This window comes from Anoplophora glabripennis, unplaced genomic scaffold (assembly GCF_000390285.2).
Source record: "Anoplophora glabripennis isolate ALB-LARVAE unplaced genomic scaffold, Agla_2.0 scaffold175, whole genome shotgun sequence".
Classification (NCBI taxonomy): Eukaryota; Metazoa; Arthropoda; class Insecta; order Coleoptera; family Cerambycidae; genus Anoplophora; species Anoplophora glabripennis.
The window spans coordinates 235058-250872 of NW_019416926.1; the positions used below are offsets into that span (position 1 = coordinate 235058).

General features: G+C 36.4%; 1 protein-coding gene across 1 annotated transcript in view; it reads right to left on the bottom strand.

Annotated features, from left to right (window-relative positions):
• Window positions 1–12444: 12444 nt before the first annotated feature.
• LOC108904780 (sushi, von Willebrand factor type A, EGF and pentraxin domain-containing protein 1-like) overlaps window positions 12445–15815 on the bottom strand; it is a 74988-nt gene continuing 71617 nt past the window's right edge. The window contains exon 6 of the mRNA XM_023455692.1: window positions 12445–12629. Within this exon, the coding sequence (XP_023311460.1) occupies window positions 12445–12629 (185 nt within the window). The remainder of the gene's footprint in view (window positions 12630–15815) is intronic.

The following is a 15815-nucleotide window of genomic DNA, read 5'->3' on the forward strand; positions in this document are numbered from 1 at the left end:
TATTTTTTTGTGATTATCTAGTTTTTGACTAATATATATTTGTTACAGATTTTGTCAATTGTCCATTAGTTCCCAATCATCGTCTCTTACGACGTCGGTTGGCAAAACATTTGAAAAAATGTAGACGAGACCTGTATCAGCAACAATTAGTTGCCCGTAATCGTTTCTTACGACGTTGGTTGGTAGAACATTTGATAAAATGCAGCCTGTATCAGCAACAAAATTTAAATCTGAGGAACTGGGAGAGCATCAATGATGGACAACAGAGCACTGTTAACAATGGGCCATGGGTTGCTCAACAGGAGGGACAGGGATCATATTGGAATAACGCTCCAAATGATGATCTCAGGAATTTAATTCAGAGAAACCGGGAGCGTATCAATGATGAACAACAGAGCACTGTTAACGAAGGGCCATCGAATGCTCAACAGGAGGTAGAGGAATCAAATTGGAATAACGTTCCAAACGAAGATCTCAGCAATTGGCTACCACATTTGCAAATGTGGTTAAATCTATCACAAAATAATGTTTGAATTATATTGTATTGTTTTAATAAATAATATTTTAAAAGCTCACTGTGTTTTATTTTTATATAACAAAAAGTAATGAAATTCCCATATTAAAACAAATGTTATATGATTCAAAAAAAACATTATAACATTAGACGCACTAGCAACAACAGTTACTTGGAATTATTTTTATCAAAGTAAGAACTAGGAACATGCTTCGATCCATCTGCATCCTTAAAATAATCCTTAGTTTCACATGGGAAACATTTTCTGTTTGGTAGGTCGCAATCTCCTCCGCATTTGATGCACTTATACTTTACTGGAACAGGCATATTGCAATCAATAAATAAAACTGTTCAGCACAATTCTAATGTAATAATGATTGAAGAAATCTAAAGTCACCTACTTTTATACCAGCACACACACCAGACAGGTTAGGTATCCTCAAAATAATACACAAATATGAGTATAAAACTTTATTTTATAGTTAGAAATATGTTAACAAAATCTTTCATAGTAAATACGCGATCGATGATTATTATCTAAAATACTACTTATAGTAAATGATACATCGTTAATTCTTTTCTGAAAGTGAGCTCTATCACTGATCAATTCCATCCAATTTGATTTTCTTGCCTTTTCAAACCAGCCATCAGGGTCCATAAGTATATAAGTTTTATTATTATCCAAGTTAAACACAACCCGCTTTTGACCACTCATTGTATCAGAAGAAATGCTAAAAAATCATCAACAACCCTACTAATAATAATAGATCCATACATAAATAATACTTCTAGTCTTCACGAACGGTCATCAACCTCTACCGCGCAGACGTCAGCCGATGTGACGTAGCCGGCTGAAAGCTATGCCTATCCTGCTCCAGTCGCCATCTTGGATTGTGGAGCAGAATCGGCACAGCTATTCTACTACTCCCAAAAGCTTGCTTACGCATGGCATGCACAAAGACGTTCTCCACGCGCGTTTGCATGACCAGAAAGCATGAACTTTTGCAACCCCCTTTCCTTCTTCTGCATTTTTGCAGTCTCTTGTGCATTGCATTTTTGCATATCTGCATGCTTAGTTTTAAAAATTATATAATCATAGTTAATAGTCGTTTTCGTATGTTATAGAGTTGAACCAGGGACCAGGCGAGAAGGAATCACCGTCGGGGCCGCCCTATCGCCACCGACGCCATCCCCGCTGCCACAGAGCCGGGATCGGAGCGGTCCAGGAAGACCTGAACCTTTTTCCCCGTCCTTACGTTCCCTCCTGCAGGTTTCTCGCTCGCTCTTCCTGCAGGCAGTAATCGAGCTAGCGGATCATTTAAATAAAAATAAAGAAAAAACCACAAAAAAAATATACAAAAACAAAAAATACGATGCTAAGACAATCTGAACTTGGAAATACCATACGAGGGAGGTGTCGTGGACGACGGGCGCTTCCCGCCAAAACGAAAAAACCGTTACAACTTCGGCGCAACGTGATTGGCTCCCGCGCCGAAGTAACGGTTTTGTGACATAACGAACCTTATAAAAAGGCCCTGAAAAAGGGAACAGGGATTCATTCCGCACTGACCACAACCCCGTGAGGTTGTGCATCGTATTTTAGCTTTCTACGAAAGTTTCGAACTCGCAAGTTCGAACTGAGCTATTTTGCCGTGAGCAATTAATTCATTTAAGCCTTTTGCATTGCATTAAACCCCGTGAGGTTTTCCGCATGTAATTTGCCGCATGCGCTACATAATTTCTACGTCCTAAATTCTCGTATTTTCTAAATTACTCGCCACTGAGGTCGTGGTAATTTATAATTAGATTCATTCGCTACGTGATATACAGGGTATTCCAAGAGTCAGTTGTCTGAGCACCGACCAGCAATTGACTCACAATAAGAATTCGTTGACAACAGTCTATCTATGATATTCGCAATATTCATTGCGAATTAAAAACTAAAGAATTCAGTCTGTGACTTTCATTGCGGACTATAAACTTTACCGCCGTGGCAATCGCGTGCCTCAACGAGGGATTTACCATCAGTGAAGCTAATTGACCGTTGCCGAGCGCCTGCAAAGATTTACGGTCTCTTGGCCCCCACAGAAGCACGAACAGGAGCAACTCACCAAGAGGCTTTGCACTGGGTTTGACGCCGGCGTCTGCCCTAAGCCCTAGAAACAACAAGACAGAGCCAGCGTTCTAACGACAGGGTGCGACAGTAAACCGCCCTCGAGGAAGCGACTGGGCCCAAGCAAAAAAAAGACGACCATCGGTCACCCGTGAAATATAGCTTCGTGCTCGACTGGCACGTCGTAAACCGGGCTTACGTGCGGCCAGTTTCCGGAAACTGATGAGATGGTGAAGATTCGCGCTCGCGTTTCGCGTTAGGGACTTTGCTGTGCGCACCACCGGCACAGGGAGGTCCTTAAGAGAAGCAGGGTAGGGTTTTAAGAACATCCCCCATCAAATTTCCAAAATGGAGCCAGAGCATCGAAGAAACCATAAACACAGACCTCAGTTTTGAGACAAAAAAATGGATTTTCACTATTTTAGTTTTTTGAATACTTTTTTGAATAACTCAACAACGGAAAGCAATCGGAAAACTTTCCACTCTTGATTTTCAATTCGTTTTTGTCTCCTTAATCAAATCCTAGAAGGACGGGCGTCACTTTTGGGACACCCTGTATAATATCAACCTGCCCCCGATTATCCGCGACATATTGAGTAACACACACGAGATTAGTTGAAGTAGATTTCCCGTTCATAAAACTATGTTGATTTATGGTTACAATATTTGACATGGTTATAGACCTAATGATACACGATGTTACCGAAACCACAGATTAATCCAATGGATCGATAACTTCCTTGATTTCAATATTAAATTAAATATGACAGTCAGATTACGAATAAAGGTACTACTACAGTCCTTTACCACAAACGCAGGGATTTCATCCGGCCCCATTGACATTTATAGTTTCAGTTTGGGCAGACCGCGTTTGACATCATCCTCTGTTATGATGAGCATGTTATTTGACTGAAAGTTAGGTACATTAACTTTAGTCCATTGAAAAGTTACATTTGGGGTTGTAGCCCTTGTGCATCGGCCGCCATCTTGTAAAAAGGGCTGCGAATTTTTTATACTACTACAGAAAATTTGTAAATACATTTTTTTGTTGTAAATTAAATTCTCTACAAATTTGGCTACGTAACTTTTAGTCGTAGAACCAAAAATAACAGTTATTAATGAAAATAAATAAAAATTTGGGAACGAATTTTCTTTTAGTCGTTATAACTTTTTTTCTGGTCATTTTACAAAAATAATTTCCATTACAAACTTTTTTCAAATTTTGTTTATTTATTAGGGTTTTACAGCGATGCGAAACTTATACTATTCTCCAGTACTAATAAGTATACATTAATATGAATGATTAGGCTTAGTTTTCTCTCATCTTTCCATTATTTTTATAAGAAACATTTTAATGATTGACATTGCAATGTTGTTAATTAGTTATTGACTCTTTTCCCCACCCCCTACGAGATATAGTCTGGTGGCGCGTTTTTCTTTACGTCGTATCCCTAGCAGGCAGAATCCTCGGACATTTTCTAGCTGCCATAATAATTAGTGTAATTAAAAATATCGAAATATATTTCCCAATCTACTGTGTCCTCAGTCTCTTTGATGGCCCAGGCTGCGACTCAGGATCTGGTTGAACTTCCGATATTGAATATAATATGAATGGTTAGGCATAGGAGGTGTCCTTCAAAGTTTTCTTCCAGTTGGGCTACCACGTGCGTGCGTGACGTATTTAAGTGTGAAAAGTATCTTGAGTCTTGTGGACACTATTTTTAATTTTGTGGACAAGATGTGGGTTTCAGTGTCGACCAAGCAGAATCAGATGCAGATACCCTCATCGTTCGCTCCGCTCTTGCTGCATCCCAATCGTTCTACTCAGTCACTATTGTCGCCGAAGATATCGGCATTCTTGTATTGCTCACGGCATTTGGAAGAACACATTCAAATGTATTTTTTTAAACCATCAAAAGTACCTACAGCCAAACAATTATATTGTCCGTCAAGTTTTATGTACGGAGACGTCATTGCGGATAATCTGTTGTTTCTCCATGCCTTCTCAAGATGTGACACGACTTCAGTAACTTACAACATCGGTAAAATGAAATTTCTCACAACCCTGGAAACACGTCCTGAATTAGCTAGTGGAACAGCGTTATTCCTCAATGAGAGAATCGACCATACTTTGCTCATTGCCGTTGGCGAACGTTTTTTCATCTCTTTATATGGTAGCAATAAAGATGATAATTCTCTTGACAGTCTTAGATATAAACGATTCGCCAAGTCAGTGACAAAGAATACATTTAATTTGTCTTCACTTTTCGCATCGCTGTAAAACCCTAATAAATAAATGAAATTTTAAAAAGTTTGTAATGGAAATTATTCCTTGAAAACCCCTCTATCAAAATGCTCTGATGTAATTTTTTTGTAAAATTACCAGAAAAAAGTTATAACGACCAAAAGAAAATTCGTTCCTAAATTTTTATCTACTTTCGTTAATAACTTTGTTATTTTTGGTTCTACGACTAAAAGTTACGGCACTAAATTTGTAAAGAATTTAATTTGCAACAAAAAATGTATTTACAAATTTTCTGTGCGACGAATAGTTTGTCCGATATAGTAAGTAGTAGTATAAAAAATTCGCAGCCCTTTTTACAAGATGGCGGCCGATGCACAAGGGTTGCGACCCTCAGACTAATAAATAAAGGGGACGCCGTTATTTACATTCGATAGTGAAGTGTTGACATATGTGTATTTACAAACATTGGTACTTGTGACGTCCTTGACGTTGATGCCAATGTTACCTTTTTTTCTTTATAATTAGGTACAGCGTTCATTTTAATTGATTATCGTACAAGAATCTACCTCATTCTTGACCTCGACTTACAAATTAGTTACATTGTAATATGCATAAGACTACGACACTATTTGCTTGCAACTTGTTTTATAATTATAGATTTTGAATATCTGAAAAAAAAATACATTATTGAAATTCCTAGCAATACAAACGCCGTAAGTGGCATCATTGCCTGGTATTAAACGGTTCTAAAGGGGACGCCATTATTACAGTCTATTGTTGTGAAATAGATATTAGCCGAGTTCAGTGTTGTGTGTCTTTTTAAACTGTGTTTTTCTATTTAATTTCAATAAAAATGTCAAAATGGTGTATAATATGCCGACAATTACAGGAAAAGAGCCAAATATGTGCTACTTCTTTTCACAAGTAAGTTTGACATTGTTTCCATGGGTTTTCTTACAAGGGTGTAAGGTGTCCTAAGTATTTTATTTGTTAATTTATTATGTTTGTATTTTGATACTGATACTAGCTCTGTGTTTATTTGTAGAATACCATAAGATCCTGCGATACGAGCATTGTGTCTAGAAAATTTAGCCAAATCTGAATATGATTTATCAAAGGACAGATATTACAGATATTAAGGTAACAGTAATTGGAAAACGATGTCTCACACATGGAGCTGTCCCTATTAATACAACCTTTGGAAGGTAATACGTTTTAGCACAGTGTTGATGAAAAGGTTGTGCCGTCTCAAAGGTTCCCCCTTCGAGAAATTGCCAGTGAAGGAAATTTTATATAGATGTTGCTATAAAACATCTTCAATCACATGTTATCCATGTTCCATAAGAGACGAGCTGTCAATGCTATGAGCTCAAAATTCAGTTTATTTTTGTTGCGTACATTTAAAACATGTTTGGAACATGTTTATTTTCCCATACGATTAAAAGTTGTTCAATGTAAATTCATTTTTACGTTACTTTTAGTGCAAATATGTTTTGTTTTCTTTGCATTGTTTATATTCCAGCAGATTTTAATGAAATATATTTTTGCTCCTTTTCTTGTAGCTTTATTTAAATTATTTATTTTAATAAATGTAGTTCTTCCAGTAATCGAGAACTACTATGAAATAATAGAACTAATAGCAGGCAATGACATTGAATGCATCATATTTTGTAGCATTGGATACTTGTAAAATTATGTTCGCTAGGTAGCTATAGTATAATGATAGTTTCAATCGAGGAGTTTTTTTTAGTCACTCTTTTGTTCTGGAAATGTTTTTAAAATATTAATTATAGATTTTGAAGAAACCATTAACTTTTTCCTATTTATTGTCTATTTATTACACATGAAAGCTTAAATAATCGAGCACTTTTGATTTTATTCTATTAAAAAGTATAATTTTTATGATTTCCTTATATTATGATAGATTTTAAACCTAAACTCGGTACGCCACTGTACCAGGGACCATTGTGTTTACTTATGTATCATTTGTTTATCAGCATACAATAGGTTGAGGTTACATGTTTACATTGTGTACTGAAATAGGGAATGCTTTATTTATTACTCTGAGTTGCGACCCCACAAACATGGATTTAACTTTACACTAACCCCTTCTTGACATCTAAAAAATAAAATTGCGCGCTCTAACTTTTGCACGCTAAGCCCAAAAAAATGTAACATTTCAATGGAATACTTGTATATTCTGAGTTTGGGACATTACATAGGAAGATTGAAAATACGTCGCATGAGCATTCACTATCATTTGGCCGTTAGTTAATGTCTGATTGTTATAACTCATTTCACTGGGTGTGCTAGAGTCATTCCTTTTACTGGATATACAGGGTGATTCAGTCATAAAGTCATTAATTTTAAGAGGAGATAGAGAAATGAGTATAATACGATGGCGTGATTAAAAAAAATTAAATGCATATTTAAGCTGAAAAAAAATATTTTAAAATCATTATTTAACCCCCTTTTCTGGCTGTTACTGACCGGTTGACGTCAGTCGGTTATTCACAGTATTGCGCACGGCTACGATATGAACAAGGCGCCCTAGATACAACGTTTTCGCTCATATAAAGACAATAAATAAACGGTTTGCTCACGTCAGCTAATAATAATTTAAAATGCTATAAATTATTTTTTATAATTATGCAATCAACATATTAAATTGTTATTGGTGCCCAGTAAGAATCTCGAGGAGGTCTGCGCATGCCTTGCCAAAGATCAGTTTTTATTATCATAATGTTAATTTTTTAATTTACTGTAAGCCTTCGGGCTTACAGCAAATGTTTAAATACATTACAGTTACCGTCTATGCACAAGTGTACACGTTGGATAGATGAGCGGCGGATGCGATGGAATAAACCAGGGTTGTTACGTATTTCTTCAGCGGCATCTTCGATACGATTCCGCAACTGTGATACACGATAGATTTCATATAACCCCATATACAAACGTCTATAGGATTTAGGTCCGGCGAGCGGGCTGGCCATCTTATCGGCCCTCCGTCTAAAAATCCACGGACATCGCGAGCAAAATGGGCTGGAGCTCCGTCGTGCATATACCACATATCCCGTAACATCTGAAAAGGAAGGTAGTAACGCGGCCCATTCAGATGTTCAAATAGAAAATGCGACCCAATTAAACGATCGCTATATACTCCTGCCCATACATTGACACCGAATCTCTTCTGAAAGCTACACCGACAAGTAGTGTGCGGGTTTTCATCTTATCAAATGGGACTATTATGGCTGCAAAGAAATTAGCTCTGTTTCACTTTAAAAAAAATAATATTGAAGTTACAAAACTCCAAGAGTTCAAATAATTTAAATTTCATTTTATAATCATTTCAATTTCATTACAGAAATAATGACATAAAAAAACAGCAGTCACTAGATAAATTATAAAGAGAGGGTGAAAAGTATGTAGTATTTAAATATTGACTGTAAGTAATGCAAGAGAGACTCGTATATTACATAAAAAACAATAGGACAATCGGACGGAGACAAATTCCGGCATAATAAATAACTCGGTGCGTGTTTCAGACCTAGGCTAACCTGTCCAGGTCACTAACCTTCTATCCCACTTTCGACTTGCACATGCACTATATGACTATAGTAGGATCGTTTTCGATGCAAAGTAGAGCAAAAAGTTGTCGGTCTTTTATCAAAGGAAAACCGTGTCATCATTTTTAGGAACCATTTTAAATTTAAAATTAAATTTATTGTAAAATCTGAAATACCGCTGCATACGCGCTGTGTTTTGGTAGTAGCTGTAGTCGCCCAGGTGCATCGAGTGTACGAATTGGTCGGTTATACTAACCTGGCGAGCTTGGTCGTAAATGAGAGAGCGCCTCTAAAAAACAAGTAAACAATAGTGGCGCGTACAGAGGTAAAATGTAGTACATATGTGGACTTTAAAAAACAAATTGGATTTATAATAAATTACATTTAAAATAAATAGTTTATGAGAATAAAGGAATTTTTGTAGGAACAAGAATGCCAGACGTGAACTGATCCTTAAAAATATTGTGTTTTATAATTAGTTTTGATAACTCCAGCTGAATGGAACTGGGCACGTAATCATTATCTTTAAGGTAAATTTTGAACGGGGCTTGCGACTTACCTCAGGTTTTCCTGGGTCTTCTCTGTAGTAGAGGACCCTCAGTATTCAGTCCGGTAATGGGAACAGGGCAAAACAAAATTGCGGCACACTTAAATTTAATTAAGGCAAAAGTATCTTGTATTATATATCGGCACCCGTGAAAAAGCATTGAAGCGTTAACAACTGACGACTCGAACTTCCACTCTCTGTCCCCATGTAGCTGTGTTAGTCGCAAGTCGGTATCGCGCAATTTAAACAAAAAATAATAACAAAAGCGAACAGAACAGCGGATTATTGTGAATGCAATAGGGCTAAACTAAACTAAGGCGAAAATTAATTATATTAAAATGACTATTTTGACGAATACTGAACAGATCCCTTTGTCCAATCATAATGTATAAAGAAATTATTCAAGTTCTAAAACCCTTCAAAGCGTATTGCACTGACAGGCAATGATTTATTACTTTGCATCGAATATGATCCTACTATAGAACTCGGACAAGACGTAAACAAACATTTTTGTCTCGATACATGATAAATAGATATTGTACCTTAAATATTGTGATAACAATTGTTATTTATTCATTAATGTCGATGCTAAAACAACAAATGAACAGGGATTAGTGTTTTCGAATGTACGGTTATTACAATTTATTATTTTTAATATTAACTTTTTCATGTTTTATAATTTATTATGTTAAATAATACACAGTTTTAGTATTATGTTCTATTTATTATTCAATATGCATTTGCGTATAACCAAAGTTTACATAATGAATGTAAACTTTAGTGTAAATGTAAACTTTGGCGTAACCTAGGTAGGTACGTATTGTTTTTGAGAAAGTAATATGTTTTTACCTGTTTAAAATGCCAGCACGAGTAAAACAGCATTCATCTGTCCAGAGCACTTTGTTCATAAAGTTAAGTTCTGCTGCACTTCGATTTAGGAACCAATTGCAAAATTCAAAACGATTGGGGAAATCAGCTGGTTATAAAGCTTAAACTTTTTGCAAATGGTACGGGACGAGTGAATTCTCGCGCAATATCCGTCAAACTTTGGTTTGTGATATCACCAATCGCCTTGAAATTGTTATTATGGAAATAGTAGGCTGCTCCTCGACTAAATTTAAAACAGCCTCTATCACATTTAAGTCATTTTGTCGATGTCCTGCACGTTTTCTGCGCGGTATGATAGACCCCGTGTCACGAAGACGTTGGACGGCTTGCACAATTGTCTGCGGGCTTGGGAAGTTCTGTCTATCAGGGAAACGTCTCCGATATTCAATTGCAGCGGTAAAAATGCGGGAGATATGCAGGGTGGTAGATGTGAATAATCGCTTTAAATTGTTAATGGTTTTGTAACCGTGTGTAGTGTATTTTGTATATTCGGGTATTTAGTGTGCCGACTTTTTTATTTGATAAAATATGGTGTGCCTACAAACAGGTAACTACCTCTGCTTTATTTATTTTCTTTTAACGAAAGTTGACTTCGAGAAATCAGGCTTGTTAAAACATTTTGCACTAAGTTAATACAATTGTTAAAATTATTTATAATATAATGCAGCATGCTCCTTTATTTACTTGGATTTTATTGGTTTCGTACATATGTATACATATACTAAAGCGGATTAAGTGGATACGTTTATCGCGGAACCCAAAGTAAATGTGAACCACAGATTATGATGTGAACTTGGCAACGCTGTTCGCTTCAGCTGACGACTCAATCGTGACATTACGTTACAAAATTCTCCGAGCATCCATGTATCTGGCCGGGCCGTCATCTTAGCGGTAGTTATGGGTTGATTTCCTTCATTTTTAAAAGTCGAGTAAAAATTTTTTTCCGATTTTCTTTATGAGGCCTTCCGAATACGTAGTTAAAATTAATGACATTATGACTGAATCACCCTGTATATGCCCAAAATGTATTGGGGTTATTTTTAATATTATCTTCAATTGATCTTAAGTATTCCCTATAGGACCTATCAACGTCTCTCTTTATTTTGCATCTAAGGTCTCTAAAATCATTATGAAATCTAATATCACCCGATAATTTAAATTGATGCAATAACTTGGATTTCTTTTTTATATCTTTAATAATAGGGTATATCACTTAGGTTTCTTAGTATTACGGAGTTTAGTTTTGGGAACACAAACATCCATCACATCATATATACGATCATACATAAATCTACATGCATCATCGATTTTTTGAATAATATGTAAGAGGCGACCAATCAATGTTACGAAGATTTTCATAAAGTAAAGGAAAATCCGCGCGCCGGAAATTATACAATATATTATTATTATTACATGAAAAAGTCGTATTATTAGTATAATGTTGAAGATGACTATGAATGATTATGATTATGATTATGGTTATGATTATAATGATGACGATGACGGCGATGATAGCAATGAAGGCGATGACGACGAGGACGACGATGGCAACGAGGACGACGATGACGACGAGATCCACGAGGACGACGACGACAACGAGGATGGTGATGACGATGACGACGAAGACAAGGAGGAGGAGGATAATGGTGATGGGGATGGTGTTGGTGATGGTGATGACGATGACGATGACGACATACATACATACACACTCTCAGGTATACATTAATGCACAAACACACATGTACATACCCATACATACCTATACGAACATATGCAGACTACGATTCACACAATAATATTATCAGATAGGTACCTGTACCCTCAAAAAATATATACACAAACGGTCCTTTTCAGTGCCACTAATGTGCAAAAACTGGCTTGACAACCTCTTCGTGGTGCACTTCGGGTTACTCTAATGTCGACGGTAAAGATGACTTATCCAATTATAAACCGGTGTGTGTAATTCACCGTTCGTCTTCAATAGCGATCAGTTATATGGGGATTTGAGATCTGTACCGTCGCACCGACGAGTTGAGCCTGTCAGCCGCCCCAGCCAGTAGATACTTTGCTGTACTTACAATAAGTAAGTCCTTATTGTGAGAACTGCGCAGCTGCTGACGAGCACTGCATGGGAAATTAAGCTGTGTTGGAGAGTTAGTCCACACGAACTTAGCAAACAAGCTGAATTAGATTCAGTTCGTCTTTATCCGTTGCAACGACCAGGCTAGTCCGAAGACCACCGAAGTAATGTTCCGCGCAAATCCTCTGAGGTGACAAGAAAGCTGGCGAGGTAATTGTACTGCAGAGTTAGTTCCACTTCAGCGTTCCGACCGTTTAGACGTGCGCAGGAAAGGACGTCAGTAAAAGGTTTAGGTAAAGACTTGACTACAGTCTGCTTTGTATTAATTATACCTTGAATATTAGATATCTGCCCGTACTACAACGTAGTTGGGTGGTTGTTGTCTCTTTTCGGTACACTTAACCCAACTGCGCGTTCGGCTAATAGGATTTTGTCCCCCCCTTTATGTCCTATGAGTTGAAATGCAGGTCGTAGTTAATCATACTTTTCCTTCAGATTTCCGCCAGCCGCTGGCCTGTCGTGGAGAGCCCTGTTATTACTGTATATTTCTTTTCTTTGTGTAGAGCAAGCCTGTAGTCAGTAAATATAGCTTTGCTCTTTGTCTGAACGGTTGCTTCCGCTCTGCTGGTATCTGAACCCCGCTTTCCGTAATAACAGCTTGGTTGTTCCGCTAACTCTGTTGTGCTTTGCTTTTAGTCAGGTGACCGTTTAACACCGTACCTTTATTTTACCGTTTCCAGTAGTGACCAGCCGTTTGTCACCATCTAACCGTAGCTTAATAGTAGCAGTATAGGACTGTAAGAAACGTAAATATTTATCAAGTCTGACTTTTATTCCTGTGTGAAGCTTGACTCTTTCTAGACTCTCTGGACATACCGTGCCTTCACTATGGCTGCCCGAGTAGCTGTTTTTCTACACTGTAAACAGAAACTGGCGCGCGAGGTAACCGCCGCCGCTCAGGCGTCATAGTGACACGTAATAGTAAAACGTCACAACATCTATAAAGAAGTTCAAAAATACTCAAAGACGGAACAATTCGCCCCGATATGTTCACATGGAGTCCACCTGTGTTGTACCTGAAAAATTACACGCTTCAGGTAAAATAAAATGAAGAATTGTTGTAGAAAATCTAATCACAAAACTACATCTGACACAATCATATCCTATCTCAAATATTACTGACATACTGAACAAATCAGGCAGAAGTTGTTTCACCACGTTAGATTTAGCTTCTGGTTTTCACCAAAATGAAATGACACCAGAATCAATTCCAAAAACTGCTTTTAAGACGGAACACGGACATTACGAACTTTTAAGAATGCCTTTTCAAAGAATGATTGACAATGTTCTTCGTGAACATATTAACAAAATTTGTTTAGTTTATTTAGATATTATTTTCTTTCAACCTCTTTACAAGAACACAACACAAATTTAAAGAAGATTTTCCAAATTTTAATAAATGTAAATTGAAAACTGAAATTACAAAAATCAGAACTACTTTAAATTTTTAGGACAACGGTAAGAGAAAAACGCACTGAACACTTAACAAAAAACACGCTGATGCGGAAAAGTTGTACTCAGACCATATAATCTTCATTAAAAATTACCAAATTAGAAAAAATCTAACCCAAAACGTGGACCTTATCACAAAAAGAGAATAAAAAACAAACGTAAAATTGTTTCAGATACACCACGAGGACGACCCAGAAAATGACAATGACGATGTACATACTCATTCAATTTCTTATCTTTTCAAAAGTCCTAGCTCAAATTAAAATTACCCCAATTAAAAGTCAGATCGGCTTCTACATCTAAATTAATAGATAAATATAATAAGAGTCACTACATTAGCATAAAATCAAAAAGTTATTCAAAATTATTCCATGCAAACGAACAAATTAATTATGTTCAAAATGTACTTATTCAACTATTTATAACCCTAAATTACATTAATGATTTTTTAAATGAACTAGAGAATGTTATCTTTTCATAATGAAATCTTGTGCATAATTAAATTTTAACAAAGAATAATTTAATGCACATACTAGAGGTAGCAAAAGAACTTTATAGTAATCAAAATATCTTAGACCTCAATCATTTCCAAAATTACTATTCATATTTAGGCACTTCGGTATATTTTAGTGGCGAATTAATTACACAGGCCAACAAAAAAAATAGGGTGTTTTTGAGACCTGACCTCACATATCTGGGGGCAAGGGTAAAAATATGAGCAAAGGGAACTTTTAGTTTAAAAATATTTTTTAGTTTTGGTTTTACCGACAGGTTTTATAAAAGTTATAAAGGTTGCCACATCTGATCTGTATTTATTTTTATTTTTGAAAGAAGTAAGTGAGAGATACGGATGAGTAGGGGGGGATCCCTGACGTCCAAACAATTTTTTGCCATTTCCGGATTCAGCGGATTTTAATAAAGGTAGGTAGATTGGATGGCCAGTTTGGAATTTTTGAATTTTTGGGGGAATTGTGGATGTGTGGGGAAGAATCCACAAGTCAAATTATTCTTATTTTCGGATTCAGCGGAAAATTTTACTAAATACAACTGTCTTTAGTAAAATGTGGGTGGATGGCTAGTTTGAATTTTTTAATTTTTGAGGGGAATTGAGGGTGTGTGCAGGGGAATCCACACGTCAGAAATTTTTTTATTTTTTCGGATTCAGCGAAAAATTTTACTAAAGATAGGTAGGGTCACGTCTCAAAAACACACGATTTTTTTTATCGTCCTGTGTTATTTTTGTTATCAATATGCCAATCTTAACATACATGCATTTACTCCTATTACCATTTCCCCCTGTCCTATACAAAATTTCACAATTTTCAATCACTCCTTTCCTTAGAATGAGTACCGAATCATACATTACGACGATCCAGGCATGTCCAAAAATCGATTATGTTATGCTATACACTCAGTCAACCTAAGAACGATAATTGCCTGGTCTAATTGCTGTCGAATGCTAATCGCGAAAACTGTCAAGCTTGCCATGTCGCATTGACCAAACCAGTAGGACAATGTTAGAAGAAAACTGTGTGCTAGTCTTCCCTGTTGGCACCACCAAAAATCAAAATTGCCAAAAAGGAATTTTAATAATGAGTCAACCAACAGTCCTGCGACTAACCACAAGTTGTAGTATAATCCTAGCCAATCTACGATTCTCAGCCAGCAAAACCGATATCCAGTTGCCGTTCTTCCAGTTACCAAAGATAGAAATTTCTTAGTTACGGAATATCATAATTAAGAAAAAGGCATCCCATCTGTAAGGAATCGACTTTGACCACATTCACTCATTAACGAAATTATTTGAAGAAGCCAAAATGGGTCGATTCAGTGTGGTGTTGATCCTATAAGTTCAATTAACCTTTCTCTTTTCACCATCATAATTATACTATGCTTGGGAGTCATCACCATTGCTATTCACACCAAATGGAGAAGCCGATGTCCCAGCCTGTTCGACCAACCGTCAAAAGAAGAATCAATCGAAGTAAGCACCATATATTTTTAATGACTTTAATAGATGTACACTTCACCCAAAAATTACTTAAATCCCTGAAAGGGTTTTTGAGATATTGCGGAAAGTTTTGATTATTTTTTTCTAAACAACACCCTGTAACTCAGTGAGAGTGCATTGCAGAAAAATATTTTATAAGAATTTTAATCTTATTTTGGTCTGGCCTACCCCCTGGTAAATTTTTGTACTCTGACACTGGGACACCCTGTATAGATCTTTATGTTTATTTCACAAAAGATAAAGCTTACTATTATATTATATTAAACAGGTGTAAAGAAATCCAAGATTAAGATTGTACTAAACTCATGACAGACGCTAAAAATATTTCTTAAAATGAGG